The following is a 26874-nucleotide window of genomic DNA, read 5'->3' as shown; positions in this document are numbered from 1 at the left end:
GTGAGTTAAGAGGAGGGATACTGAAGATTTGTTTGGAAAAGGGAAAAGGCCATTTTGTTCACCAGTCATCTTTCCCATGCTTTCCTTGCTACCAAATAGGACCCTTTGCACAATGTCCTGGAATGTTGATATTTCAGACTAAACCAGATACTAAGATGGCCAAGAGTGCCAGAATTACATGTCAACATCCTTCTTGCAGGATAGTCTCACGACGACAAAGTACACACTGCTGTGCCTTGGAAACATAAGGGCACTCTGTGTTTAGTAGCAAATGATTGCATTGCCAAAGGGAAAACAATCTGTGTGTGACATTTGTAACCCCTATGAATTGTCATGTCAATGGAACTAATCTACTGAGTAGGAAACTGTCTCCTTACTTTCCCTCTTGAAAATTCATTCTATATTCAAGGATTACCTTCCCACTTAGAAGACCTCTGTTTGGTCAAGATCTTTGTTTGCTACTCTCGCCTACTTGAAATCAGTGCTTCTGAAACTTAAAGTAATGGGCTAGAATATGTTATAAACTAAGGTTTTATAAATGTTAACACTTTTTTTTCTTTAATTTTCGATCATTTAGAATTATTCCCAATATAAAACATATTTAATTTAAATTATGAAAATAAATTCCTGGCTTGGTATAGAACTATATTTTCTACATACTTACACATTCATAAAGGTAAAAGGGAAATTACGTCACCAAATTTTGAATCATAGACACTAAGATCAAATCCATTTTTAACCTTTTAAGTATCACATGGATGCAGCAAAGTGTACAATGCTTAAATATTCAGTTTTATGGACAAACGTCATCACATCTATGTAACCACAAGCCAGATACGACAGAATGTGGAGTCATACAGCATGCACTCTTTTTGTCTCTGGCTTCTTACACTCAACAGCACATCTGTGAGATGTATCCATATTACTGTGTATAACATTTTCCCTTATTTTCACAACTGTATATTATTCCATTGTATGAATACATCAAAATTTATTTTCTATTTTACTAGTGAAGGATGCTCCAGTTGTTCCAGTTGCAGTAAGTTACAAATAATTCCATTATAAATTATTCTTATACATGTCTTTTGATATGCAATTGTATATATTTATACTTTTATATGCCTAGGAGTGTACTTGCTGGATCATATGATGTGCATCTGTTTAGTTTTAGTAATTATTGCTAGTTTTCCAGAGAGATTGTACCAATTTATACACCCATTCAATCTTTCTCTGTACTTAATATTCAAAGTCTGTCTCTTATAAGCAGCACATATTCTTATTTAGTTGTTGTTTATTTTTTTAATTTGGTCTAACACTCCTAGTCCTTTAATTTATCCATTTTTATCTGATACATTTATCCATTTTTATCTGATACATTTATCCATTTATTTGATACATTTATCCATTTTTATTTGATACATTTATGGATATATTTTAACATGTGTTGTTTGTTTGTCCCATTTATTTTTGTTTCTTTTCTCCAATTCTTGCTTTCTTTTGGAACAGATATTTTTTGTACAATTCCATTTGTTTCTGTTAGCTTGTAGTTACATATTTTTATTATTGACCTAATGGTTAAAGTAGGAATTACAACATGTACCCTTCTTTATAAAAAGTCTATCTTATAGTACTTTTACCACCTCCTGGGCAAAACAATTAATTTATAACACTTTAGTAATAGTTTAACCCCTCCTAGCTTTATGCTATTATCACATATTTTAATTCCACATGTATGTTAAATTTCACAATATATTATCGTATTGTCTCATACACCCAATATCCTTTTATATTTTCCCACATATTTATCCTTTCTGACACTTCTATTCCTTCCTGCATCATTTTGCTTCCTTCTAGGATAATTTTCCTTCTACATGAAGAACTCTGTTTAGTTTTTCCTTTAGTGAAGATTGGATGGTGATAAATATTGTTTCTGTTTGTCTGAAAGCATTGCTATCTTACCTTAATTTTTAAGTGTATGTTTACTGTGTGTAAAATTCTGGGTAGCAGGTATTTTCATTCATTCCATTCATTCATTCAGTTATTTTGTTCATTCCATTGTCCCTGGATTTCGATGCTTCATGAAAGTCAGTTGTCAGTATCAAGCATTGCTCCTTTGAAGGTGAAGTCTTTCCACACCCCCCAACCCCCAATTGTTTTTAAGATTTTCTCTTACATTTTCAGTTTATAGCAGTTTGACATCTGTGGTGGTTGAGTTCATGTGTCAACTTGTCCAAGTGATGGTGCCCTGCTGTCTCGTCAGCAAGCACTGGCCTGTTGCTGCAAGGACATTTTGTGGACTTAAATCATCAGTATGTTGATTCCATCTGTGGCTACTTTCGCAGTCAGCCAAGGGGAGGGGCTTCCATTTAATCTAATCAGTGGAAGGCTTTTAAGGGGGAGGTGATCAGTTCAGCAGAGAGAAGAGAGAAGTGTCAACTCTACTTTGGTCTGCCAGCCTCACCGGGGGAATTCATCGAAGGCCTTCATCCAAGTGACAGCTTGCAGCCTGCCCTACGGAATTTGGACTCGTGTATCCCCATAGCTGCATGAGACACTTTTATAAAATCTCATACTATTTACAGGTATCTCCTGTTGCTTCTGTTTCCCTAGAGAACCCTAATACAAAATCTTTTTTTTTTATTTGACCTTGAGGATTCCACACTTCCTTGATTTTTCTTCTCCTTCACCAGCTATTCTTTCTCAGTTTGCCTTGCTGACTTTTCTTCACATCCCAGACTCTACCCGTTAGAATTTTTCCAGGGATCAGAATTCTTTATCCTTCCCTTTTCTACACTAACTCTCTTGGTGATCTCATTCATCTTAGGACCTAAATTGCCAAATTTATATCTTCACTCTACCCATTTGTGGTAGGTTGAATTATGGACTCCAAAAACATATGTCATTGGTCTTATTCTACATTCCTTTGAGTGTGAACCCATTGTCAATAGGATTTTCTGAAGATGTTATTTTAGTTAAGTGTGGCCCAAATGAAGGAGGGTGAGCCTTTTTCCAGATTTCTGGAGTCCTTGATAAGTAGAAGAAACTCAGACATAGAGAAAGCCATGGGAAGAAGCCAGAAGCTGGGAATTAGCAAGAACCCAGAAGAGAAAGAGGAGAACATCACCATGTGATGGGAAAGTCAAGGAATCCAAGGATTGCTGGCAGCCAGAACGTGGTTGACCCAGGGAGGAAGCAAGCCTTCTAAGCGTCTGAAACTGTGAGCCAATAAATTCCCAATGCTTTAGCCAAAACCCATGGCATGGTATTTGTCATCACAGGCAGGAAGCTGAGACACCCTCTTTTCTAAACCCTGGTCTTGAATATCCAAATACCTCAACATCTCTGCTTAGACAACTTAATTAGGCATCTCAAACTTAACATGTTCTGCCACAGCCCCAAATTTGCTCCTCATGCAGTCTTTCCAATTTTAGTAAATGTCAGCTCCATCCTTCCAAAAGCCTTGGAGTCATACCTGGTTCTTCTCTTATTCACAGTCTACAACTAATCCAACAGCAAATCCTTTTGGCTCTAATGTCAAAAGATACCGAAATCTCATCACCTGCACCACTACCATTTGATCTGAAACAACCATTTCTTGTCAGATAACATCATTTCTATCATCAAAACTCTTCAGTGGCTTCTGTGTCAGATTCCTTACAATTTCCCACAAGGCCATAAGGACTTTACTCAGTTGGATACTGTCACCTCACTGATCCCGTTTCCTATTATTCATTCCCTTGCTAATTCCATTCCAGGTCCTACTGACCTCTTTATTGTTCTTCAACCCTTCCAGGTGTGCTCATGTATTAGGCCTGTGATTTTTTTCCCTCTGCTTAGAATTATTTTCCCCCAGAGATCTACAGATGGCTTGTTTTCCATTTACTTTGGGTCTTTACTCATGTTACCTGTGCAATAAAATCTTCCTTGACACTCTGTCTAAAGATATGGCTATTTTGCATTCTGTCCCTTTGCACTGTCTTGTTTTTCATCATAGCACTTATCCCTGCCTGGCATTATGTTCTGTTTCTATTTATTTGTTTATAGTCTGTCCCCTCCACTAGAATCTAAGTTCCATTAGGACAAAACCTTTGTCTTGTTCAGTCCTATACTCCCAGTTCTTGGAACAGAACCTTACACAAATAAAAAGTCTGATAAATATTTGATTAATTAATAAATCCATGATAATTAACATGCAGGAATATCATCTTCTGAAACAAAAATTACATTGGGAAATTCATAAATGAGGTAAAACCCTCACAGATATATACTGATATAAATTTTTAATTGACTGAGAAAAGTTTGCTATGTAGTTAGAAATACATGATTAACTTGTGTATTAGTGCAGAGTAGAGTGATATTTGCATAAGTTATGTGAAAATTGGGAATTTAAGGAAATTTTTACAAATGTAATTAATGTTGGAAGACTCAACATGTTTATATTTTATTAAAAGGCTAAAAAAAAAAAAAAAGAATTTAAGCCCAAATAATAACCTATAGGCATGAGAAAACACTGACAACAAAATTTTAACGCCCAAATGACTCATGCACGATATAAAAATGCACAGGTTAACTGGTATAGAAGTCCCATTCTAGTTCAGGATAACATCAGTATGGATACTTCCTCTTATTTAGATTTTAAAATCTAGCAGTTTCCTAAGATATTTTACATTTTCTTAGTCAGATTATCTTAAAATTACTCCATTGTTTCTTTGGCTTTGGATAAAATAGAAGACATTCCAATTAATGTAGTCACCAACTCGAATTTTAAAATGTCTCAGAAGTAATTCAATTTGTTTTTTTCAAATTTTAATGGAGAAATTCTGTAAGACTCGTGTATCAAAGTTGATTATTTATGAAAACAAAGCCCTAACTTTAAAAAGCACCATTCTTGCTAAAAACTTTGCTTACTAACCTCTAAATTTCACATAAACCATAAATAAAATATTATTTGTAATTCAGGTGTAAAAATATGTGCTGTGGGAGGCTGTTTTTAAAGTCAGTGGCAGAGCCAAATTCTTGTGTTCTCTACAATGGTACTTCAACTTCCAATCAAAAATGTTTAAAGGATATTATTGAAGATCATTGCCCTTAGTTCTATTTTTTTATTCTAAAAGTACCAGTTTTTACCAATGTATGTATATAAATGAGACATTCACTTAAACACTGAACACTGAAGTCAAACAAGGTAAGGCTGCTATAAAATATATTCAGTGGTTTTCTAAACAAATATAATTTATCTTGGATACCTTACCTTAATGTAAGTCCCAGATGCCTATCAGTCATTTTCCCTTCTGAGAAGCCCTGTTCCAGCAACCCTTAGGAACAGGGGCTCCAAGCTGCTCACGTCTCAAAAATGCCCAGTTTCGAGAACAGCTAAATTAAGGCTGAATGTTCTCTTTGAAAGGTCCCATGGAAGATGCTGTGGAATAATTTGTAAAGCTCTCAAAATGCTTTGGTCTGCATGGTATGGGTAGCTAAGCACATAACTCAGCATTATGGGTTGTGTCCATCAAGAAGAGGTATGGATATCATCCTCCTTTCCATTAATATAGAAAGTGGAGTAGAGGATGTAAAGGAGAAATGATCAATTGGAGGCAAGGCTCCAGGGTCATTTTTTTCACTCTGTGGTGAGAACAGCACTAATTCTAGTCCCAACACACTTTTAAATTTCCTTAACTAGGCAACAGCCCTCTTTTCCTACAACTAGAGATATGCCTGAAAATAATGTATTATATATGGCTACACTATGAAGTTTCACTTTGGATTAATGAAATTGGATTGAAAAAATATAATGAATTATCTGACAGATAAGGAAAAATCATGTTGTTCTGATCATCTTAGAATATCAAAATGAGCCTAAGGACTTAAATCTGCATGAAGGAAAACAATGGGAGGCAAGAGGAAATGACCCAAAAGCCTTGCCATCAATTGATAAGTCTCCCCTTTTCATTTTCTATTCCATTTTCTAGATTGATGTCAGATAAGGGTAAGGGCTACAAGGAAAAATAAAGCAGGGAAAGAGGACAGAAAGTGAAGAGAGCTGCCACTTAAGAAGGAGGGGTCAGAAAAGACTTTAGTACTGAGGTGGCATTGGAGCAAACATCAGATTGTGATGAAAGAAGGGGGATGCTGCTACAAGGCCTTCCCTCCGATGGATGGACACTTCAACTTCAAATAGTAAAGATGAAACCCATGCACAATATACATCTATTATAATGTTTATATTCAGCCTTAAAATCAATAAATTTGAGGTGCTTTTTAATGGACTGCCTGGATTTGAAAATAAAAACCAATAAAATAAAGTTCACTTGGGAGAATTAGTCACTGACATTTCTCAAAGACACTCATGAATAAAGCACTTTTTTAAAAAGATAAAGAGTCAGAATCTTTGTTCAAATGGACATATCAAACATTAATTTGCTATTTTTTAAAGGAAGTAATATATATTAGTAACTAGGATTTTGAAGGAATTATTCATGGAAATATATCAAGACACAAAGTTTAAAAATGACATATTCCCAGATAATATATTATTAAACATTAATTAGTGTGTGAATACACACACACATGCACACACACACACTACTTCTATATGTGAGTGTATAACTGATAAAATGATGGGATACAGACACTATTAGGATCTTCTGAGTAAGATCCAAAGAACCTCAAGGACGCTTCCCAGGAAGAAGAAAGTTGGTGTATTTGACTTGTACTCCTTTTACAATGCAAAGTTAGTGGATTCTCCAGTTCAAATTTAAGATGTTTATTTTATTTTATTTTTTGCATTTTTTTCCTCAGGTAGTGTAACATCTCAGACTGTCAGACAAACTGATACATAGTATAATACTTTTTCTTCCATTTTTCAAGTGAGAGTGTGTTGTGGCTTTGAATGCTCCAATAAATGCCATAGTTCTGGTGAAGTAAAATCAAGATGCCATTTGGAATCTCTTTCTTGCAGTCAAGGTTGTCCTCTGAAAAGATTTAGGCAGATATTGTGAACCTGAAACATCAACCAAAAGTCATACTCATGAAAATGTTAAAAATGCATGTTCTCAGGTCAGGACAAGATGGTGGCATGGAGAGGTGTGGAATTTAGTTAGTCCTCTAGAGCAACTAGTAAACAGCCAGGAACAACTTGTAAATAGTCTGGAACAACTTTTGGGGGACTGTTCACACACCATACACCAGCCAGGAATGGGTGGAACAGCTGAGATCTAGCATAAAAACTGTAAGTAAAACTGCAGAGCTGGTACCCCTACCTCACCAGCATGGCAGGCTGAGTTGCAAAACTTTGCTGTGGGAAAAGAAGCAGTTCCTGCCAGGAGCAAGGGAATGTAGCTTAACAAAATTCCAATTGCAGTTTTTATTTAACAAATTTGGATTACTGGATACAAGCTAGAAGTACAGATAAACTCTGAGCAAGCAGAAATCTGAGGTTCCTCCCAGCAGAGAGGAGACAGGGCTGAAGAAAAAAAATATATAACTAAATAAAAACAGAGGCTTTTGGAGATGGCTGAGCTCAGAATACTGGAAAATGGCTGTGTCTCAAGAAAAGGGGCACAGAGAACTGAGTACAAACACTGGATGACCGGCAAAACTGAGGGGCTGGAGACTGGCTCTGAAAAGGGGCTTTTGCACTTTTTTCTTTTTTTTTTTTACTCTCATTCTAAGCAGCTCATTAGAGAAAGTCTCAGGCATTTCCAATTGTCAGCACTGACCCAGGCAAGGGTGGAGTTAAGAGAGTCAGAGAGACAAAGAAGGAATTCAAGTGTAGTAGATAACTCCCTGGGGGGTGTATCTTCCCTAAGAAAAGGGGGGGGGGCAGGGTCCAGCTCAAGTGGCAGCCCTCCCTCAGACAATTCAGACCCCAGGGCCTGGGGGGAAGAAAAACAACCCAGAAACAACTTAAGCTTGGTTTCTGACCCCCTCAGCCCCTGGCCAGGACAGGGTCCACTGAGAATTAAAGGAACCACACCTCTTTATACCAGTGGGAAGCTGTGGGCTGACAAGTGCCACCTGCTGGGCAGGATAGGAAAAGTACCGAGTCTAGAGGCCTCACAGGAAAGTTGGATAACCTGCTTTTCTGGGAAACTTGATAATGATTACACCTTCCTCCTGAGACCTGAGTCCCTCTGGTCTGGGAAAATCTGATTGGGGTAATCAAGGAAACCAGATGCCTAGACAACAAAAGATTTCAAGTCACCATAGGAAAAATGAAGATATGACCCAAAGGAACAAACTTACACTTCAACTGAGATACAGGAATTGAAACAACTAATTAAAGATCTTCAAACAAATATGCTAAATCAATTCAAAAATTAAATCAATGAGTTGAGGGAAGATATGGCAAAAGAGATGAAGAATAAAAAGAAGACATTGAGTGAACATAAAGAAGAACTTGAAAGTGTGAAAAAACAATTGGCAGAACATATGGGAATGAAAGGCACATTGCAAGGGACAAAAAACACAATGGAGATGTATAACAGCAGATTTGAAGAGGCAGAAGAAAAGATTCATGAAGTGGATGACAGGACATCTGAAATCCTACACACAAAAGAACAGATAGGGAAAAATATGAGCAATGTCTCAGAGAATTAAATGACAACATGAAGCACATGAATGTATGTGTCATGGGTGTCCCAGAAGGAGAAGGGAAAAGGGGCAGAAAAAATACTGGAGGAACTAATCACTGAAAATTTCCCATCTCTTATGAAAGACATAAAATTACAGATCCAAGAAGCATAGCATGCCTCAGACAGAATAGATCCAAATAGATCTATGCCAAGACACTTAATAAGCAGATTGTCAAATGTCAAAGACAAAGAGAGAATTCCAAAAGCAGCAAGAGAAAAGCAATCCATCACATACAAGGGAAGTTCAATAAGACTATGTGCGGATTCCTCAGTAAAAACCTTAGAGGCGAGCAGGAAGTGGTATGATATATTTAAGATACTGAAAGAGAAAAACTGCCAACCAAGAATTCTATATCTGGGAAAACTGTTCTTCAAAAATGACGGAGTTTAAAATATTCTCAGACAAACAGACACTGAGAGAGCTTGTGAACAAGATACGTGCTCTATAGGAAATGCTAAAGGGAGCACTACAGACAGAAAGGAAAAGACAGGAGAGAGAGGTTTGGAGCACAGTATCGAGTGATGCTGGCACAATAATGTAAGTACACTGGACAAAGACGACTGTGAGCACAGTTGAAACAGGAAGGTTAAGGTCGTGAAGGACACCAGAAGGAAAGATAGAAGATAAAGTCTGGTACTGTATAACTTAGTGAAACCTAGAGTGATCAATGATTGTGATTAAATGTATAAATATGTTTTTAAATGAGGGAGAACAAATGAATGTCAACTTTGTAAGGTGTTAAAAATGGGGTGGTATTGGAGAAAAAAATACAATAAACGCAAAGTAGAGCTTATAGTTAACAGTAACATTGTAATATGCTTCCACTAATTGTAACAAAGGGAATATACCAAAGCTAAATATCTATAAGAGGGGCATATAAGGGAGGGGTGTGGGGATTGTTGGTGCGAGTGTGTTGTCTGACTTTTTTATCGTAGTTCAATTTAATTTAATTTTTTCTTTTCTGGCTTTTCAGTTGTCAGTTTTCTTCTTTTCTTTTCTTTTCTTTTTCTTTTTTTTTTCCTCTTCCTCTTTCTTTGTGGAGGAAACGGAAATGTCCATATATAGATAATGGTGGTGAATGCAAAACTATGCAATTATACAGGGAACCACTGATTGTTTACTTAGGATGGAATGTATGGTGTGTGAATAAAACCATCCAAAAAATAAAGAGTGATACAAGTGCTGGAGAAAATGTGGAGAAAGGGATATACGTAATCACTTTTGGGGAAGTAGGATGGTGTAGCCCATCTGGAGGGCAGTGTGGTGGTTCCACAGGAAGCTAAGAATGGGGTTGCCATATGGTCCTGCAACTTGGTTACTAGGTATATACTTGGAAGAACTGAAAAGAGGGACATGAAGGGACATTTGCACAGTTGGATTTATGGTATTAATAGTCACGATTTGCAGTGGATGGAGGTGACCTAAGTGTACATCGACTGATGAATGGAATGGTGTACTGTGAATGGAATATTGAGATGCTACAAGAAGGAGTGAAGTTGTGAAGTGAATGGACATTGAGGACAGTATGTTGAGTGAAATAATACAGAAATGAAAAGAAGAATATTATAATGCCTCACTAACATGGACCAAATATAATGTGAAAACTCTGAGAATTGAATCTGAGAGCATAGGTTATCAGGGGAAAGCCTATTGTAAAGTTTCCTTGATTGTAAGCTCTTGCAGCAGTTACATCTATTCCTGAGTTGTAATGGTTATTTCTAAATTCTGAGATGCTGAGCTCTTTGTGTATAACCTGGCTGGTCCCTGGAACTTTGGGTATTTGTGTGACACCTGAGACTCAGAGCCAGAATCTGGCAGCTATGAATGTCAACATTACCCCATATAGCAAATGTTAAACAGTCTGAAAAAAGAGATCAGACTTCAATTAGGGATATGAATGAAATGGACTTGGTTAGTCTAAGGTAAATCAGACTGAAGAGTAAAGGATGATATTGATAGCATTTTTGAAGCTTCAGCTTCTGTATGGGACCAAAGGAAGAGATGTTTATTACGTGTAAAATCTATATTTTTTGTAACACCTTATATAATTTGACTTGTATGGTCAGTTTATTCAAACAACATAATTACATAGAATGATGATTGGGGAGTGAGGTCTGGTTGTTTCTGCAGGTTAGTGTGAGGCCCCAAAACATGCCCAAATAATTCTAGCAGAGAATAGAAATGTATATGCAAAGCCCCCTTGAGGTTCTGGGGGAAAATGTGGAAATATTAAATTTCCCCACCTGAGGAATTAATGATATCCTCACAAGCATTAGGGGGCTACCAAATTAGAAGGCCGAGACCTCGATCTTGGGGCTTGCCCTTATGAAGTTTTTTACTACAAGGGAGAGGCTAAGTCTACTTAAAACTGTGCCTAAGAATCTCCCCCAGAGATGTGGCCTCTCTCTCTAAGCAACTCTGCAGGTAAACTCACTGCCCTTCCCCCTTTGTGGGATGTGACTCCTGGGGGTGTAGATCTCCCTGGTAACATGGGACAGGACTCATGGGGATGAGCTTGGCCCTGGCATTGTGGGACTGGACCAAAACGGGGAAGCGACATGAAGCAAGGTAAAGTTTCAGTGGTTGAGAGACCTCAAATAGAGTCAAGAGGTCATTCTGGAGGTTATTCTTATGCTTTGTATTGATATCCCTTTTTAGCTGTTGGTGTGTTGGAATGACTGAAAGGAAATACCTGAAACTGTTGAACTGCAACCCAGTACCCTTGATTCTTGAAGACGACTGCATAACTATATGGTTTATACTGTGTGACTGTGTGATTGTGAAAACTTTGTGGCTCACACTCCCTTTATACAGTGTATGGACAGACGAGTAGAAAAATGAGGACAAAAAGTAAATGAATAATAGGGAGGGATTGGGGGGGATGGGATATTTTGGCTGTTTATTGCCACTTTAAATTTATTCTTATTCTTTTTTTGTGTATGACAATGAAAATGTTCAAAAATTGAATGTGGTGATGAATACACAATGATATAATGGTGCTGTGAACAACTGATTGTACACCAGTGATGAGTGTATGGTATGTGAATATATCTCAATAAAATTGAATTAAAAAAATGCATGTTTTCAAAAGGTTGTTTTATAAATTCCATGCAGATGGTATATTTCAAAGAGAAAAATGTTGTTTTAATGTTATTTTTACACAAATCAGGAAATAACCATTGTAAACACTGCCTTTTTGGGCCCAGAGAACAAGAAAAGGTGCTTCCCCCAGGCCTAGGTGCTGGCTGTGTACTTTCACAGAGCTTGTGGCTTTGCAAAAGTCTTCTGTGCAGACATCATTCCTAAGGCCCTGGAAATTGAGCAAGGGACTTTGCCAACCCTGCTATCTCATGGGGCAGGAGCAGTCTAAACTGTCTTATGAGATATCCCCTCACCCTCTTCAACTTTTTTCTCTCTGCCACAGAAAAATGTCAGTAAGTTTCATCATCACTGGGGCTTTCTGGCCTGGGAGCAAAGATAGGAAAGAAGCACATGCCTGCATGATACAGAAAAAGAGAATAAACCCTTAAAATACAGTGCCCTCGGTCTCTTCTATTGAAATGAAAAAGGCCTCTGACCATCAAGCATAATCAGAGTCACAAAGTTATTCACAGGAGAATACAATGACTAAGTATTTGCTAAAAAAAAAAAAATAAAAAAATAAGAGTGCAGATTTAACATCTATTTTGAGCTGAGTGTCCTCTCCTAACCTCTACACCTGTGTGTCCAACAACTACGAGGCATCTGTGCTTGGCATGCCACATTCTGCACCTCCAAAGTTGAATTCATCAATGGTCCTCAAGTTCCCTCTTTCAGGACCACCATCTACTGCCCATCCACAGAAGGATATTCTTCAGCCTCCGAACCTTAATCTTTCAAATCCCATGCAATGTTCAACCCGGCGTGTGGCTCATGCTTCCTCCGGGAAGCCTCTCTGTCCCCTGCACCCATCTGACTATTGAGTTAAATGGTCCTGCTACTACTTTCATAGCCCTTTTCAATTTCCTCCATAGAGACTGTATGCTACTTGAGGCAAAGCCCATAATGTCCTTGGTTTTTGAATCCCAATGTTGAGCACAGAACTTGGCAACATGAGCACTTGATCTGTATTTATTAAATAATAAATTTGGCTCCTATTTGCCCCGAGTGTCCACAATTATGGTCCAAGCAATACCTGATGATGTAGCACGGCTGCCTTTTAGGAAAGAACTGTGGCTCTTGATAATGACAGCTAACACTGCTAGGGAACAGACAAGAGAAAAAGCAAAAGGCACAGCAGCCTGGAGCTAGTAGCATAAGGGGAAAAAATCTTAAAGGGCCAAACAATCCCTGACATCACTATATTACAGAACTATAGAAGGACTGATATAAAAGCGTAAGAAAACTTGAATTATCAAAATGCTTAAATTTTTTTAATGGTAACATATTAAAAATTTCCATTAAAGAAGAAAATAGCCTTTATATTTCAGATTATCTATAATACAAATGGTTCACAATTTTTGAGCAATGTATGCCAGACACGAAGCTAGATCCTTTTCGTACATTTTCCAGTAATTCTCTCACCCACCTACTTTGTCACAAAAGAAGGAATTGAGGCACAGAGAGGTTAAGGCATTCATAAGATTGCACAGATAGTAGGTGGTAGAGCCAGGACTGAAACCCTGACATCTGGCTCCAGAGCTGACATCTCAGAGGATGCTGTGCTTCCTCTTTGAACAAAAAATGTTGGCAACAGTTTTGAAAACATCGCTGCCTTGTATTCAAACTGGAACTTTATTTATCAAATAGCATACTAGGCTGAGGACAAGTATTTATCTGTATAAATGTGTTATAATTAGAAAATATCTATTAATTTTCTCAAGCATTTTTATAATTCGATCTTTGAAGAGAATCTATGATTAGAATTTATCAGAAAAGCATGAAAAATCTATAGCCGAAAGATATAGTGATGTCTGTAACACAGCCTTTTTCCATTTTTATGTGAGCCAGCCCCCCAGGTTAAAAAAGAAGAGCAACTGGGCATTTTCCCCATTACAACCTAACAGTAAGTAAGTGCTTGTCAGTGCAATTTTGGTCTTTATGGTGGTTTCTAAAGTCTGACCGTATACCACAGATACCACTATTTTCTCCTACTGAGGTACTTCTTCAGTTTCTCTTTCAGAAGCTTGATTTCAGAAAATACTATCATTTTATTTACATGTGAAAAAATGCTGACCTGTCAAGAGACTTTGACCTGTCCATGTGTGGCCAGAAAATTCCATTGGCGTCAGTGAACTTTTTCGGGGCGTGTCTGACTGTTAAAGGAAAATAAAATGAGGGATGAATTTTATTTTTTCAAGCATTTAAAGAAATCAAATTTATGGTTAACAGAGAACCTACCCGGAATGTATGGGTTGTGCTGGGCCTTGAAAACTGGTCCAAGGTAATAGTTCTTTCTCGAAGAGGTGATCTCTCTATACTGTCAGGTATTGCACTTAACACACGATTTTGCAGATGCCTTCCCCTGTACTAAATGAAGGATAACATGTTCTTGTTTAAAATAAAGGCAACCCTTAAAAAAACAGAAGAAAATCTATATATGCCTCAATCATTCACCCATTTATCCATTTATTCACTTATTTAAAAACATTTATTTAAATATTGCTAAGTATTATGTAACTGCATTACTAAATCCTATAAAATAGTATGTCATAAATATGTAAATAGAGATAAATATTAATCACATGAATTTCTCGGTATAAGTTATAATAGAAATGTAATTTGGCATTTGTGGTCATCAGATTCTTTTTATGTGACGTTTGTCTTCTTTATTATTTCACTCTAAGTTACAATTCTCTAAAGTTAAACATTAAAGCTTTGCTACTCTTGCTTTCTGGGAATGGGTTCTATTGCAGTTAACAGTTCTTTCACAAAGTATTCGGGGTGGCCCAAACCTTGCTTCAGTTGGGCTTTTCTGTCTAGGTTTTTCTGTTCCCACAACTGGGGCCCTTCTATGTTTTAAAGGATACTTGCAAGTTACTTATATCAGAGTGAAATGAGGGGTCATTGCAAATTTGGAGAAAACCTAGCTATGTACCATACTTTCCCAAGACCTTTTACGATTCTGCAGCTGAACTGAGATTAGGTAAAGAGGATCTTACCTCTAGATTGCAACAAACCTATCAAAGTTTGCTTTAACAATGAGAGCTAACGAAAATGACAGCGATAATGTTCTGACCTCTTCATTTATGCCAGGCATTATTCAACATATATTAATTAGTTCACTTAATCCTTATAACAATGCTATGGAGTAGAAATCATTTTCTCATTTTATAGATGAGAAAACCAAGACTCACTGAGATTAACATAACTTGCACCAAATCATTCACAGAGTATGTGTGGCAGATTTGAACATATATCTGCCTGTCTCCTGTACTAACCCAGGTTTTTTTGGTCACTGCGCTTCAAGCTATTATTCTATTTTAACAAAATAGCAAACCAATCCCATAACCCCCTTTAAGCTCACATACCTCATTTATTTACAGGAGGCAGATTATGAAGACATTTTGAATATAGCTAATTAGATCACACTCTTGCATTACTGATTTCCCTTGGAACTGCCAAGGTTACATTTTTGTTTGTTTCCCAACCAGTGCACTTAGATATAATGAACTCTGTCTTACAGAAGCAGGGCGGGATCCAGGAACTGCTGCAGTCTGCTTGCCAGTCTCTGAGACTATCGGGGGTAACCTGCTCCGCAAGGTTTGAACAGATGGTGAGGACATGGGGTCTGTGCCAGTTTGCCTGTAAACACAGCAACATGTAACGGAGTACCCAGGTGCAGAGAGGTAAGGGAGAGGCCCTACCACAAAGCTGAGCTATTAATTACAACCTGCCTCCCCAAAATGCTCAAGTAGAATGAGCTGAGTGTCAGGAAGGACCACCAGTCACGTCCTCCTTGTCAATCCCGATTTGCCAAACACTCAGCTAAGCCAGAACGGTGCAGAGCACAGAAGGAACTGAAGACCTAAGTTTTGAAGGAGAGATGAATAATTGAGGCAAAATATGTTATTTGATGAGAAAATTAAAGGTTGCGAAGATATCAAATTTTCCTACATTTTTATAGCTTTAATGCTATGGAAGCCGAATGGGATTCTTTATTCTTTCTTGAATCCAACGAGTTGATTGATTGTAAAGTTTGCTCAGATGGGTGAATAAATTTTAATAAAAAACCAATAATGACAGGAATCCTTTCCTTCCAGATATTAAGATACAAAAATTAAAGTTTCTCATTCTTGCACAAGAGTAGAGATAGAAATCCTAGAAACAGATTCTAAGTCACTTATCCATTAGTAATAAACACATGAGAGTTAACATATGACAATTTTTAACCTATAAAACTGTAAAGGTTTTGAAATACACAAAGTATCCAAAGTTTAGAGACTGCAAGGAAAGAGATAGTCTCATGTATTGACAGTGGGATGATAAATTGGTATAAACATTCTGGGAAGCAATTTGGCAAAAAATATCAAGAACCTCAAAAAATATTCATAACCTCTACCTGATTGTTTTACCTCCAGGACTGCACTATCATGAAACAATTTAAAAGCTTCTTTATTAAGATATATAGAACATGATGTTCATTGCACATTATAACTGTGGGAAGATAGGAAGAAAAGGAGCATTTCAGGGTTAGGGGAATACCTAATAAATTATCATATACCACGTAATTATTTTATAGTCATTAAAATCATGCTTTCAAAATGACTGAAAAATATGAATGAGATAACTAAGTGAAAAAAGTATATAAAAATGCTACATTATACAACAGTAAGAGTTTAATATTAGAAAAAGAGAAGAAAAAATACAATCATGGAGAAAATTGGTAAGAAATAGACCAACAGTAATTTCTGTATTTCTATGTGATGGGCACACAGGTGATACTTGATTTCTACTTGTATTTTTGGTATTGCCCTAATTTCCACAGTGAACTTACAGTACTCAGAAAAAGAAAATGTTATTTCAAAAAGAGTGAAAGGCAGAGCATGAACAAAATCACGAAAATCAGAATTTGCATAGCTGGTATGTTGTGGGTCAGAGCACAGATATGGCTAACGAGAGCAAAGGTGGGCAATGAGAAGTAATGGAAAATAGGTATGTATAATAAACAGGGGTGACTGCACCTAAGAAGGCAAAAATTGGTTCCTGGGGGGAGGTAAAAAATCGTACTCTTTTATGTATAATGCACAGATGCAAATACAGTAAAATAGATATACAGTATATATGTGGTCTTAAAATTCCATGGATGGGGCAGCAATTAGAAAAAACAAGTCTATAAGGCTCCTTCTCCTTAGCATGATAATAATGAAAAAAGAGATGGGAAAACACTGGTCTACAGAGAGGGAGGGTCCAGAACATGGAGAGAATACACAGTTGGAGGAGTTTAAGTTTATAAGTAAAGGTTTTTGATGAAAGTCTGATACGGAGAACCAGGTAGGCTGGGAGGAGGAAGAGAGAGGCAGAAATGTGCTATTGACATGTGAGGGTTTGAAAAAGGTCTGACCAAGACTGGGCAAAGGGGGAATGGAAGGGAGAGACACTTTGGAAAAATTAACAGAGCAATACTGGTAATAGTCCCAAATTTTGGAAGAAACATATATCTATCAAAAAAGAGGAATGTAGTGATATAAATGCATTTTGAAAATTCCAACTGCTCTTTAACCACTGGCAGCTGCTTACTGCTTCCATTCAAGCAGGGGACCTAACTCATCCTTTGCTGCAGAAAGTGCTGTGGAGGTGAACTGTGAAGCCAGAGGGCACTGTAGTTGAGCCCTAAGTTCATCCCTCATTGGTGGAATTATCTTTCACAAGTTATTCAACCTTTTCAGCCTCTGTTTCCTCATTTTAAAGTTGGGATAATATCCCAGACAACTCAAAAGGTTTACGGTAGGGAATAAATAAGATAAATTTAATTCACCTAGCACTCTGCTGGGAACACAGAAAGCAATCAATAAACATTAGTGTTATTATTAATGTTAATATTGCTTTGCCCTTGAATAAATTAGGAAATTGGAAGGCTCCTTCAAAACTATATAATAAAGGAAGAAATAAGTTATTTTCAATTAGGCAATGATCTGACATTGATTCATAAGACCAGAAGTTTTCCTGAAATTCCCTACATGGAATAAAACACATTCTTAGGGATAAATAAAAACTAGTAGTTCTACACACACACACACACACACACACACACACACACATATACACATATACACATATATACATATATATACATACACACATAAAATCTTTTATTTTTACAAGTATTTTCATATACATTAGTTTATTTAAACCTCAGAATAAAAAATATTCATTATTTTACTCAAAAGTATTAATTATTAGTTTTACAGACAAGGCAATTGAGTCTCAGCAAGGTTAAGTGACCCAGCCAAGATCATTCAGCCACAGAGTTCCATTTTGCCCAGCTGCCCTTCCCTATTTTTTAACATATACCTAATATACTACCTGAACAAAAGTAATGTTAAATAACCTAATTAGTTTGCTGATTAAATAATTAGGAAAATTGTCCACATAAAATTTGTTAGAAGGTTGCTTGGCCAGAATCATCAACCCTAATTGACAAGTGTCACTGTCCTACGTGATCATTAGTTTATCATGAGAGAAATAAGACTTACAGTTTTGTTCCCCTAAGAACTTCATCACTATAGACATTGGGGGTTTTTAGTCTCTGTAAGTCTGAGGCAAGAGAAGGCAGTCTCCTGTGCACTGGAGTTTTCTTTGCAGAAGTCTGTAGCCCCCGAGTATCAGAGATTCGTCCCAGCCGGTGCCTTGCTGAGGAAAGAACATTAGTTCCTCCTACAGCCAGTAGTTTATCCTCTTGCTCGTTCCTGGGGGTGTGAGATCAAGTTAATTACTCAGATGTAAGCGCTGTACCAACAGGGAACACATGTATTTGTGTATCACTAGGTACTGTCTCGAACAGTGCCTGGCACACAGAATAGACTCCCAAATATTTGTTGAATGAAAGGATAGACAATCATTTAAATTTCAATTAAGAAGTCATCTGCAGAAAAAAAGATCTAAGTTGCTCATTGTTTATAACCAAATAATAAAGCCCATAAGATCAAGAATTCACAGCTATATCCTCCTTTTTCATCTCTCCCAACCTTAATTCATAATTGTAATTTTGTGGCTGATATTAGAATAATACATTTTTATTCTTCCATATGAGGCATGCTTAGCCATGTGCTGAGCACAGGATTAAATGGGATCATTATCTCATGCCCGTCGTAGTCTTCAGTGCTCAAGTGTTCCCTGCACTGGGAAGAGGCCAGGTAATTATTATACATACTGGGTTCTATCTGCAAAATAGGTAGGCCTCTGCTGAAGTGGTTTAGCTTGAATTGTCATCACACCATTCAGGTCACTGTAAAAATTGTTGGAGAAGCGATGAATCTGAGAAAAGGAAAAAGAAATAAATAAAAATTAAAAACCATCCAGTGCCATTCCAATCACTGACATCTATTAGGAATCAGTAGAAAGAAAATAGCACACTCAAACTGGCTAATTTGAGGAACATCTAATAAGAGGACCATTTATCAGGATGTAGGAAGGGAAACCAATAAAAAATAGCTTAGTTCCCCTGAGGCTTGTAATAGTGGGACCCATTACCATGTCTGGGCCCAAAGCGGCAAAAGTGGGGAGAGATCCCGAGAACCTGGAGGGGTAGCTGCATGCTTTGAAATGCAACCAGGCAAGTGGGGACCAGGGGAATACAAGCCAGACCTCATTCTTCCCCAGGCTCTGAGCTCCCACACCCAACCAGAAGCCTGTGGGCAAGAGGGCCCAGCCTCCAGGCACATCCTGGTGAAGAAGGTAGGGAGGGGATCTGGAGTAGCAAAGAGAAGGCATCACAGCTCCTAAATGACATCCTTGCCTTAAACTTCAGTTCCCTACCCCATCCTTCACAGCCTGTCCAAGTCATCTTCCCAGAAGCAGCAGGATAGACCGGAAGACAACGGAACCTTGAGATCTCCAAGGCTTAAATTTGAAACCCAGTTCTAACTGCTTCCAGGCTGGTGATCTTGGAAGATTAGTTGATTCTTGGGGCTTCAATCTCCTCATCTTTAAAATGCGGAGAGTGATACCTACTTGATTTAGATACTTTAAGAATTTACATAACGTAGATGGGAAAGCATGAAGTAGAAGCTAAATAATTATTAATTCCCTTTTGGGTCCAAGAATAGGACCAATTAGGATTTAAAATATTTAGATTCAGATGAACAAGATTTCAGAAACAAGGTTTCTATTCTAGTTTGAGAATACGCCCATGCATCACATCTTTCCCACATTTAAGATAATGTAAAAAGAAAGGCTCGAGGAATAAATTAGGGCCTACTAGAGTTTCCACTAAAAAGCTTTGGCTATTTCAAAATAGGTCCCACTGTTACTTTATTTTTACTTTTAACTTTGCTTTTCATTCATTTTCCTTTTACATTTTTCCAAACAAAGCATATTTAAAAGGAATAAAATAGCTCTAGAAACCTCCTTAGCTTCCAACATTTCCATATTTCTCATCTACTTATTTTGCCTGATATTTAAAGGTTCTTTTCTATATAGTCAACTGCTCATTTTTATGAGAATCATACTGCATGTTACACTAAGAGGGAAATACTGTATTGAATCTGACAACACTGTATTTTCAGAGCAGTTTAAAGAGACCAAAAATATACAATAAGCAGGCAGCAATTGCAAAAAATTGCTTTTGCATGGCAAAGACTTACTACACCTGGAGATCAGGGATCCTGTCTCATTCTTTTTCTCATTTTCCCCACACCAGGTGGGCTGTGCGCAACGCAAAGCCCTCACTCCTTAGCATCACTCAGGCCTCTCCGGAACAGGCCCATTCTCCCCTTCTTGTCTCTCACTGGATCTTCAAATAAGGATGAGAGTCAAGAAAAATTTATTGCTTGCCAAGAATATGCCAGGTTCTGTGTTAGAAGCTTGCACATATTCATATGTGTTTCTCTTCACAACAATCCCTTGCACAAAGTAGCATTCTCCTTGTGTTACAGATAAGGAAACTAAAGTTTAGAATAGTTAAACATGCCCCCAAATAATACCCCTCTGTGGCCTCTTGGTTCCATATACCCTGTTCTTGTCAAACGTCTCTGCCTTCCTGGTCTCCTAACCTCTAAATCCTTGGGCCAGCCACTGTTCTCCAAACATGCCCCATCTTTCATTCCTCCATGTCTTTGCTCAACCTGAAATGCCTGATCTGGACTTCTTCCATCTATGCACGCCCTGTTCATTTCCTCATGTTTCTGCTCCAATTTCACCTCCGGTCTGAAAAATCAATCCTCCAGCTCTAACCAGGACTGATCATTCCCTCTTTACTCTTTGACAGCACATTTGTGTACATCCCTCACAGAATTTGTTGCATCTGCTCTTGTATTATGTATCTTGTTTCACTAGCTCAGGGACTGTTTTGCTCATCCATATATCTCCTCACCTAATAGAGTATAGTTATACAAACTCAATAAATGTTGAATGAACCTACCACATACTCATCCATTGATTATTTTATCACTTTGGTGGAAGGAGAGAAGAAAATTTATAATCTTTGAATTGGCTACAAATATTAGGGGAAAGAGTTTTTTACTCTCCCAAAGTATGGCAACAGCTCTACATTTCAAAGCAGATGGAAAGTCTCAAATCTGAGTGTTCCTGCCCCATTAAAGAATATGGTGATTCTATTTAAATTTAATGAAATAATCATTACCTTTTGCTCCTACTGGCAAACAAACCAAATCTCTTTTTTTTCCACAGGAGGAAATTTCTTTTTTACATCTCTCCATTTGCTTTAATCTTTTATATTTCATTTATCTACATTCTTATATAGTTACATATATATTACATCTGTTATATAATCTTTTACATTTCTTGTTAAAACTTCATAGTTTTTTTCATAGATTCAGCATTTTCTTGTTAGGGCTATTCTTATGCATTTTTTCATTTCTTAGATAAGGTAACAATCATGCAGAAAATACAGGATTCCCATATACCACCCCAGCACCCCACCTCCAACACCCTGCATTGGTGCGGAACATTTATTACAATTGATGATAGCACATTTTTATATTTGTACTATTAATTAAATTCCATGGTTTAACTTAGGGTTCACTGTTTCTGTCATGTAGTTCCATGGATTGTTTTAAATTTATTGTGTTACCATATATGCAATCTAACATTTCCTCTTTTAATCATATTCAGATACATATTTCAGTGCTGTTAACTGCATTCCCAGTGTAGTGCTAACATCACCACCATCCATTACCAAAATGTTTCCATCATTCCAAATAGGAACCCTGTATATTTTAAGCCTTAACTTCCCATTTCCTATCCTCACCCTCACCCCTGTTCCCTGGTAATCTATATTTTAGATTCTGACTCTATGAGTTTGCTTATTCTAATTATTTCAAATCAGTGAGATCATACAATATTTGTCCTTTTGTGTCTGGCTTATTTTACTCAACATGATATCTTCAAGGTTCATCCATGTTGTTGCATGTATCAGGACTTCATTCCTTTTTCCCGCTGAATAATATTTCATTGTGTGTGTATACATTTTGTTTATCCATTCATTGGTTAATGGACACTTGGGTTGTGTCCATCTTTTGGCAATTGTGAATAATGCTTCTATGAACATTGGTGAGCAAATATCTGCTTGAGTCCCAGCCTTCAATTCTTTGGGGTACAAAACTAGAAACAGGATTGCCAGGTCATACGGTAGTTCTATACTCAGCTTTCTGAAGAACCAACAAACTGTCTTCCACAGCAACTGCACCATGTTACACTCCCACCAGCCATTCATCAGTGTTCCTATTTCTTCACATCCTTTCCAGCACTTGTTACTTTGTGTTTTTTCTTAACAGTAGCCATTCTAATAGGTATAAAATAGTATTTCATTGTAGTTTTGATTTGCATTTCCCTGATGACTAATGATGTTGAGTATCCTTTCAGCCACTTTCTGGCCATTTGTATGTACTGGGTATAATCCTTGGTTTCCAATATTGTCTCCCATTGTGTAGGTTGTCATTTTACTTTCATTATAAAGTCCTTTGAGGAACAAAAGTTTTGGATTTTGATGTGGTGCAATTCATCTATTTTTTCTTTTGTTGCTTGTGCTTTGAGTAAAAGTCTAAGAAATCATTGCTGAACACAAGGTACTGAAGATGCTTCCCTATGATTTATTTTAGGAGTATGCTAGTTCTAGGTCTCCTATTTAGGTCTTTGATCCATTTTGAGTTAATTTTTGTATACACTGTGAGGTAGGGGTCCTCTTTTTTTTTTTTGGCAAATGGAGATCCAGTTTTCCCAGCACCATTTGCTGAACAGATTAATCTTTCCCAATTGAGTAGTCTTGTCTTTCCCACCTCATCTTTGCCATGCATGTGAGGACTGATCTGAGCTCTCAATTCTATAGTGTTGGTTTAAATGTCTATCCTGGTGCCAGTACCATGCTGCTTTGATTACTATGGCTCTTTAATATGTTTTAAAATCAGGAAGCGTAAGTCCTCCAACTTCATTCTTTTTCAAGATGGCTTTAGCTAACTGGTGCCCTTACCCTTCCATATAAATCTGATGATTGGCTTTCCATTTCTGCAAAGAAAGTTGTTGGAAATTTGATTGGGAATTTTGATGACGAGCCATCATTTCCAGTTTCTTTGTCTTATACTCTTGTTGCACACCGTAAATTTTAATATTTTAAAATTTTAACTCTGGGTTTTACTTCCTAGGGTGCCTTTTCTTGGTTTCTTAACCAGCTGGTGATAAGCCATGGATTTTCATGAGCTTCAGCCCACCTATCAGGACAGTCTGCCCAAGGCAAATGGATTGTGTAGGGTTTTCTCTGTCTTACTGGGCCTCTGTCTTGTCATGGGATTGTTAGTTGTTTTGGAGTTCCCCTGTTTACAGGAGTGTGGTTGTGCCCTCTGTTTCCTAGGGGATAAACCTCTCCTAGATATCTGAAGCAGCAGGGCTTTGTCCCCGACTTTTTGCCTCTATAGCTTTTTATATTTCTTTTGTTGTCTCACTCAAGTTTTGCCTGGAAAGCAAATTTTGGAAGAAGGGTCACCCCAGGAAGAACTTTCTCAATTCAGTCTTTCCCATCCCAAACAGGGTCAGAGACCCATGAAGGGGGTATAGACCTGCTCCAACGTGTCCTGTGGAGGTGGTCAGGAAGGCTGCCAAAACTTCTCTGATGGCTCCCCAAAGCTGAGCTTTCCTGGCCTGCCCAGCAAATGCAGCCCTTCAGCTAACTTTCCCTGTAGCCCTTAGGAAGCGCTGCATCTTTAAATCTCCACCACCTCCGCCACTGTCCATGGACGGTTAATACAATGGCTGCCCTCAAAGCTGGGACCCAGCGATCCAAATTCACTAATCAAATGCCATGATCAGTAACTCGCCATGCACACCCCTGTTCTTGGTGAAGAGGATTTTTATGACCCTTTCCATTAGCAGCAGCTAGCCAGAGGCTGGACCCTGAGTTGGCCTGCTGCAGGAGTGGGAGATGGGTGCCAGTTGCAGCCACTCAGAGAGAGCAATTTGCAGTTCTTTACCGTAATTTATCAGCCTCTTCCTCCCGCTCTTCCCTGGATGCTGTACAGTGTTCTTCTGGCATCTGGAGTTTCAAAATAGTTGTTTCAGATCCTGCCTATTTAATAGTTGTTTCCACCATCGTCCCCAAAAGTCCAGGAGCCCAAACATCTTGATAATAGAAATTGATAGAATGGCACTCTTGAAAAACTGAGGCAAAGGACATAAGGATCAAAGCAAAGAGAGAGACTAGTAGAAAAGCATTTACCTGAGGTAGAATAAGATGAGAAGCCAAGGAAATGTTTCGAGTTTCAGAACTTCTAGAGGGGGGAACACTTGATGTATCAGTGTTAATACGAGAAATCATGACTTGCGGAAATTTATTTTCAGCTACTTTGAATTTTTCTTTCTGTTTTTTTCCTTCTGTGTCAACATAAAAAATAGATATCAAGAAAATCATCTGATTACCCAATACATATACTTAAAATTCACTGCTCAAAAAAATATATTTGTTTTGAGTTACCGTAAGTTTATGCTATGACCACTGGTAAAAAGAACATTATTTTAGAAACTAGAGACTCTATGGAGCAATTGACAAATTTGAGACTTTCCCACACTCACATAATGAAACCCCTATCTTTCCAGTGGCATGTAAAAAAAAAAACAAGGATTATATACTGGGCAATAAAAATCCTCACTATTTTATGAAAGCCCAATTGATCCCTTTGGTTGGTAAAAGAATAGTATTGAAATTTACATGATTATTGCCCTATTGTACAAATTAACTAAACAAAACTAGCCATTAATATCCACCACTGATATTTCTGTTTCTGCTCAAGTTTAAGTAGTTTAAAAAACATTTTGTAAGTTGAAATGCAGAAAAATGAAGTGATTATTAAATTATGTTTATATTTTACTTTATAAATAATTTCCTTATATATTCACAGCAATATTAGTTATCATAATCAGTTGAAAACAAATGTCCCCTTATTAGACATTAGATAAGTTACAGTAAATTATTATATATACTATACAGCCATTTAAAAAATCCTGTTAAGAACATTTAATAATATTATATTTTCAAAGCAGAATAGGTTATAAAATGGTATGTACAATTTATCTCAACTGTGTTACAATGTACATTCGTTAAAAGTTTGGAAGGTATGTATTATAAAGTTAACAGGATCATATGTAGAAGAGGGAATCAGAATTGAGCTCTGTCTTCTTCCTTGTGAATTTATGTTTTTCAAATTTTCCAGAGTTAATATGTATTATTTTTATAACTCAAAAATATGACAAAATCCTTTTTGAAATGATTAAAGATCCCTTTTTTAAAAAGGCAGAAAATCCTTCTCACTCTAGTCATGTCCTGGGTATGGTCAGGCTAGCAGGGAAAAGTTAAGCAACAGGGGTCTTTTTTTGTCCCTTTTTGTTAGGCCAAACTCTGTAAGTAGGTACCTGTGAGTGCCATTTCCCAGTTTTTCCTAATGAGCTCTTCCAATAAATCTACCACATTTCTCCAGACGTGATCAAACACTTCTGCAGCCACCGAATCTCTGATACAGTCCTGAGGCGAAACGGGAGGAAACCCATGTTTCCTCCACTTTCTTCCACAGGGAACTTTGTTTTGTTCAAGACATGCATCATCACTAAAGATAAAAACCAACTCTAATTAATTTAATAGCAATGGTTAAATTTACAATAATGCTGTCTATGTATCATCTATGTATCTACCACCTATCATTGCTCTCTACCCATCATCTACATAAAATGCACACATTCATATATAGATGTTCATAATATGTAAACACAGCATTCTTTTTTAAATCAACAGCTGTTGTTTTTTTAATAAATTAATTTCCAATCAGAGGCAAATTTTTATAATACAATATTTGTAGATTTTGTTTCAGAACCAATATGCATTTAGGGCACAGACTAGAACCTCCCTCTGCCCTCCAGGCAGCCAGACACGGGACACCTGGAGCTGCTGGGCAAAGGACCACTAGTGGCACCATCCCTTTTTGCCAGCATGCTAAACACATGTTCTTGCTTCCTATCTGTGCTATGTTGCCGAAAAGAAAGAAAAGCACTGCTCTAGATTATATATTTCCTGCTAGTAATCAAAAAACTTTGGAATGCCTTATCTCAAAAGAATGGAAAAGCTTTTGGATAACTAAAAAATACACAGGATGCTAAATGAGCATGCAATAAAAAATGTAAAATTAATATTATTACATTATGTTAAGTTTATGTCAAATAAAATTCCATTTACCCTTCTTTTCTGTCAAAAGCAAAATACTCTTCAATCTTTCCATCCATATCATAAATCTCTTCTTCCAGGGTTGGACATGCCGTTGGATCTGCAGTTGTTATGGAATCCGTGCCCAGCAGGGAAGGGGCTGAGGGTGCCTTTGGGACTATCTGACAGCCAGAGATGCACAACCTATGAAGAAAAACCGATTCCACATGGAGGTTTGTAGAACATCAAGAATACAATTTTTACATGCTTATGGTTGTTCTTTAAAGTAAACATAAAATATGGGATTCCCTCCCAAAAATCAGAGTAGCTATTGCCTTTGCAAAACTCATAGAGTTGGAAGCAATATTTTAGCACAGGCATCACAAAAAAAATTCAGGGATTCT

General features: G+C 37.3%; 1 protein-coding gene across 4 annotated transcripts in view; it reads right to left on the bottom strand.

Annotated features, from left to right (window-relative positions):
* Positions 1-6597: 6597 nt before the first annotated feature.
* The window catches only part of FAM149A (family with sequence similarity 149 member A), a 62576-nt gene continuing 42299 nt past the window's right edge, over positions 6598-26874 (bottom strand). The window contains exons 6-14 of one of the 4 annotated variants that reach the window (XM_037831188.1): positions 26504-26674; positions 25690-25880; positions 24500-24654; positions 18986-19089; positions 18309-18521; positions 15297-15417; positions 14014-14142; positions 13850-13928; positions 6598-7000 (exon numbers count right to left, since the gene is read on the bottom strand). In XM_037831188.1, the coding sequence (XP_037687116.1) occupies positions 6927-7000; positions 13850-13928; positions 14014-14142; positions 15297-15417; positions 18309-18521; positions 18986-19089; positions 24500-24654; positions 25690-25880; positions 26504-26674 (1237 nt within the window). In that variant the 3' untranslated portion in view covers positions 6598-6926. The remainder of the gene's footprint in view (positions 7001-13849; positions 13929-14013; positions 14143-15296; positions 15418-18308; positions 18522-18985; positions 19090-24499; positions 24655-25689; positions 25881-26503; positions 26675-26874) is intronic. The other 3 variants (XM_037831189.1, XM_037831187.1, XM_037831185.1) reach the window with 3 other exon arrangements.

This window comes from Choloepus didactylus, chromosome 3, assembly GCF_015220235.1.
Source record: "Choloepus didactylus isolate mChoDid1 chromosome 3, mChoDid1.pri, whole genome shotgun sequence".
NCBI classification, from domain to species: Eukaryota; Metazoa; Chordata; class Mammalia; order Pilosa; family Megalonychidae; genus Choloepus; species Choloepus didactylus.
The sequence above is the reverse complement of the archived record's forward strand: the minus strand, read 5'-3'. Positions and strand labels throughout refer to the sequence as shown.